A 4,819-nucleotide genomic window follows, 5' to 3' on the forward strand; every position below is an offset into this window, starting at 1 on the left:
TACATACATACATACATACATACATACATACATACATACATACATACATACATACATACATACATACATACATACATACATACATACATACATTACATACATACATACATACATACATACATACATACATACATACATACATACATACATACATACATACATACATACATACATACATACATACATACATACATACATACATACATACATACATACATACATACATACATACATACATACATACATACATACATACATACATACATACATACATACATACATACATACATACATACATACATACATACATACATACATACATACATACATACATACATACATACATACATACATACATACATACATACATACATACATACATACATACATACATACATACATACATACATACATACATACATACATACATACATACATACATACATACATACATACATACATACATACATACATACATACATACATACATACATACATACATACATACATACATACATACATACATACATACATACATACATACATACATACATACATACATACATACATACATACATACATAAAGCCTGGAGGACATGCACACTTGTTTCCAGATAACGTGAATGGGCGATGTTTGAGATCTACAAGTGTATAAGAAAATGTCATAAATTTGATGACACTTGGTCAATCTAGATGAGGGGAACATACATGGAAAGCGTGGATTGAATAAGTATGGGAAAAGAAAGAAGACGTTTTACAAAGGAAAGAACAGAATGAATTTCCAATGAAAACAAATTATTCTAAAACTTTCATTTAATTCATATTTCAGGGCTGATGAAAACGGCTATTCTTTGAAACTAGATTCGAATGCACTGGTGTACTATACGGGCACTGTGTTTCACTGGTCCAGACCAACGCTGTTGAAAAGTACTTGTAAAATCGCCGTTCGTTTTTTTCCCTTTGACTTTCAAACATGTCGAATGAAGTTTGGCTCGTGGACATATACGAGTTTTCAACTCAATCTTCAGAATGATTCAGTATCGCCTGACATGTCAACTTTTATACCAAACGAACAATGGGAACTTGTCTATGCAGTCACTCGACCTCACATAGTTAGCTACGACTGTTGTCCAGAATCGTACATGGATGTAACTTTTGTGATAGGACTGAAGAGGAAACCATTATATTATGTTTACAACGTGGTACTTCCGTGTGTACTGCTCACAGCTCTGTCCCTCGTTGGCTTCATGATGCCATTCAACATTGGAGTAGTCAAGGTGTCTCTCGGTGTGATGCTCCTCTTGTCGTTGGGAGTCTTCAATTTACAAGTATCACAGACTATGCCCAAGACGTCGGAGGAAATCTCGTTGCTAGGTAACCGAAAGCGTTTTCCTGAGAAGCATTTTCAACAGTTTTTCTAAGTATACGCACCCATATCCTTATTTATAGTTCTTTACTTTGTTCACTTTGATAAAAATAAAATGATTGTTGCATTTTACGGAACTGTCAACATATTCAAGGTTTGATGCCTAACGACCGTCATCTGTCCGCCATGTGAAAGTGTGGTAAAATCTAAAAATCTAAGACCGATTTTATATTAGACCTAATATCTTGCAGTGCAGATGTGGTGTTCTGGCGACTTCACATTATGTTTGGCCTCACAAATATCAAACAAAGAAACATACAAACCAACAAACAAACAAACAAACAAACAAACAAACAAACAAACAAACAATCACTCAATCGATCACGCACTTGTTAAATGTTTATCGAAAACCGAAAGCAACGCACCTCAACACTTGGAGGCGCTCTTCTTCAATAGCTTCACGTTAAATTTGACATCAAAATGAAAATCTCACATGAAAATCTACCACTAGTACAAATTTGAAAACGATTTGGCAACTCCGAGAGCCAAGGCCCATTTTCACTTTAAAATTGTATAGTAATCAACAAGACATTGCGGTTGTTACTAGATAACCCAAAACAACCGTGTCAGCACTATCATCGTGTTTAATTTGCCATGAAATTGATCTCGAAACCTATTAAAATGGTGAAAAGGGAGAAATCTTTGCCTGTCATCCACTTATACGTTTTTTTGATGTAGTCATTTTGCACTTACATGTATTTGTTTACCATCGCAACAAGACATAAAACTCTGAAAACCTCTCAAGTTTCACATTTGGAAACAACTTAATTGAGGTCTTAAAGGTGAAGCACTGCTGTTAGAATTCTAATTACGCATAATGAGTCGCAATATGCAATAAACTAACTGACACTCATTTTCAGTAACATTTTTAACGGCTAGAGTTCTTTGAATGTCGATATACAAATACAAAGGTGAATCTCCCGGAAACAAGTCATGCAACAAGACGTGAATTTGTTACTCATGATAAGCTTCTTTAACAAGAGTGTTCATGATTTCGATCATGGGGGGGGGGGGGGTGGGGGGGGGGGGTGAATATGAGGCCCGAAGAAAAACGAAAGCTACGAGTATTTATCAATAGAGGGCGTTTTACGATGTAAATATTGCACTTTGATTACATGTACATTAAAGGCAATGCTGCTTTGTTTGAAAAACTATCGATGATAGAAACGACTGGCAGCTGAATTACAACAAGGCATTGGATATATGAATAAGAATACTTTTAAAGTGAGATCGAATTCGAAGTTGAAACAAATCGAGCACAAACGATATCCAGGTAAATAAGAGCTTAGTAATTCAAATAATTTTAATACTGTAAAATATAGGTAAACTGCGATAAAATTTGAATAATGTATATTTTGTTTGTTTTTTCAGGTGAATATTTCGCAGCGACCATGGTGTTGATATCTTTATCCGTTGCTTTCAACGTAGCTGTGCTGAATCTGAACGAGTGGGGAAAGAACGGAACTTACGATGTACCTCGGTGGTTACGAATACTTGTTATGAAATATTTGGCCAGTTTCCTGTGCATACATAAATGTTATATCGTAAGTAAAGTAGACGTAAGGCAAGATGATTATAAAGACAACAGACACCGTCAAATGGTCGAATTGCCTATCCACGTGACAGAGAAAAAACGCGCGAACAAAATGGCAGAGACTGAGTTGATGACACCAAGGGCAGAAAATGGCAGTCCCGGCATGTCGCATTGTAGAACATTTTATGTTCAACCAGACACGCCTCCAGATAGCGGATTTCTAACCCATGACGTCGAAGGGGATCATCCGGGTCCTGGTGAAGTATGGCAACCACGTGACGGTACTCTACAAGAAGATTATTATAGAAATAAGAAAAACATTGTGGTGCATCATGAAGGGTTACAAGGCTTAGAGAACAGTTGTCGCAATAGCTTATTTTCGCGAACGATTTCTCTCACAGATGTCCCGCCTCCACCTCCGCCACTAGCTACTTTTAACCCACAGATAGCTGGCACCCCGAGATGTTCTCCTAAACGTCGGAAAACAGATATGAATGTGCAAGAAAAATTGATCAAATATAAACCTCTGCCTCCACCTCCTCCAGGTCTTGAGCAGAGCGTGGAGGACATCAAAGACCTTTTGCGTAAACCCCAAGAAACTCGAGAACGAAATTTCAGAACGCAGTATGATTGGATGATCGTGGCCACCACTGTAGATCGATGTCTATTGACTCTCTTCATAATCTGTTCAGTAATATTCTCTGTAACTTTCTTAGTACGAAGACCAGGAAGCTACACTGCTCCCGATGAAGAAGTCTACATAGATTACGAATAAATCACAGTGCATGAATCTGAAGGTGTAAAAAAGTGAGTTATGGTCTGCACTTGTACAAATGTAGTTGTAACTACGCTATACATCAAAACAATAGTCTGTAGTTTCGATCACGTGATAATTCAATTTAGACGCAACTCTAGCCACGACGAATGTGATGTGTATTTTATAATGCTTTCCTTTCTTATCACGCGATTTACACTATCATAGAGATATTAACAGTACTTATACGCAATAAATACTACGATAGCTACCTGAAGGGCATAGCTGCCCAATGTGTGTTGAGATACAAACACCTGTAGGAATGCTGCCCACAGTGTGATAATCGGATTTCGTAATGTAACTTGCTTCGCTTCAGCACAGAACTCATAAGAAGCCGTAAGAGTCGACTAGATGGAGTTACATGTGTTACCGTTCATTTAATAACAGTTCTGAAAATCTAGAATGAAACCATGGTAACGGAATATCTCTAAATATTTGTAACTACGAGCGGAACGTCCATATGTCGAGTAGTCATAAATGTATTACCTCAGGAGTGTGTGAAGAGAAGAGTTCTTATAGCTTGTTTTGACAAGTCCAACGAGCAACAATTAGCAAGTTTTGAGCATTAACTTAATTAAAGAGTGGACGGGTGTGTGTGTGAAACTACATATACTGTACAGTAATTTAGTATGGTATATTAGTCGTTGGTCTCAGTATAGAGAAGTGTCATTAGCCGTCCTGTCACAACTAGAACAATTACAGAAACATTTACACTCCCTAGACATAAATACCCTTTTATAATGACGTCATAGATATCAAGTAGAATGTCTACAAGTTGACGTTTTGTGGCATTATCCTCAAATTTGACGTTGAGGGCGTTTTAGGAATGTGGTGCACCGTAAGGTGCTATTGAATTGAACGATCGATGCATCATATTACATTTAGAATTGAGACTCAGGTGTAGCGTACAGTATAGTTATAATGTAGCGATAGAAATTTTGGTATTTGAAAGTTATTGTAATTGAGAAACGATGCATGTACGGAGTCTTTGTCCTGTAGCCCATGCCACATTAGATAGCTTGTTAAACACACTAAATTTTACGAC

The 4,819-nt window shown here is 36.9% G+C and overlaps 1 protein-coding gene across 1 annotated transcript in view; it reads left to right on the forward strand.

Moving 5' to 3' along the window:
• Window positions 1–3,735, forward strand: part of LOC144439391 (neuronal acetylcholine receptor subunit alpha-10-like) — a 16,865-nt gene extending 13,130 nt beyond the window's left edge. The window contains exons 5-6 of the mRNA XM_078128678.1: window positions 830–1,374; window positions 2,798–3,735. Coding sequence (XP_077984804.1) covers window positions 830–1,374; window positions 2,798–3,735 — 1,483 coding nt within the window. The remainder of the gene's footprint in view (window positions 1–829; window positions 1,375–2,797) is intronic.
• The last annotated feature ends 1,084 nt before the right edge of the window (window positions 3,736–4,819 follow it).

This window comes from Glandiceps talaboti, chromosome 8 (assembly GCF_964340395.1).
Source record: "Glandiceps talaboti chromosome 8, keGlaTala1.1, whole genome shotgun sequence".
Taxonomy (NCBI): domain Eukaryota; kingdom Metazoa; phylum Hemichordata; class Enteropneusta; family Spengelidae; genus Glandiceps; species Glandiceps talaboti.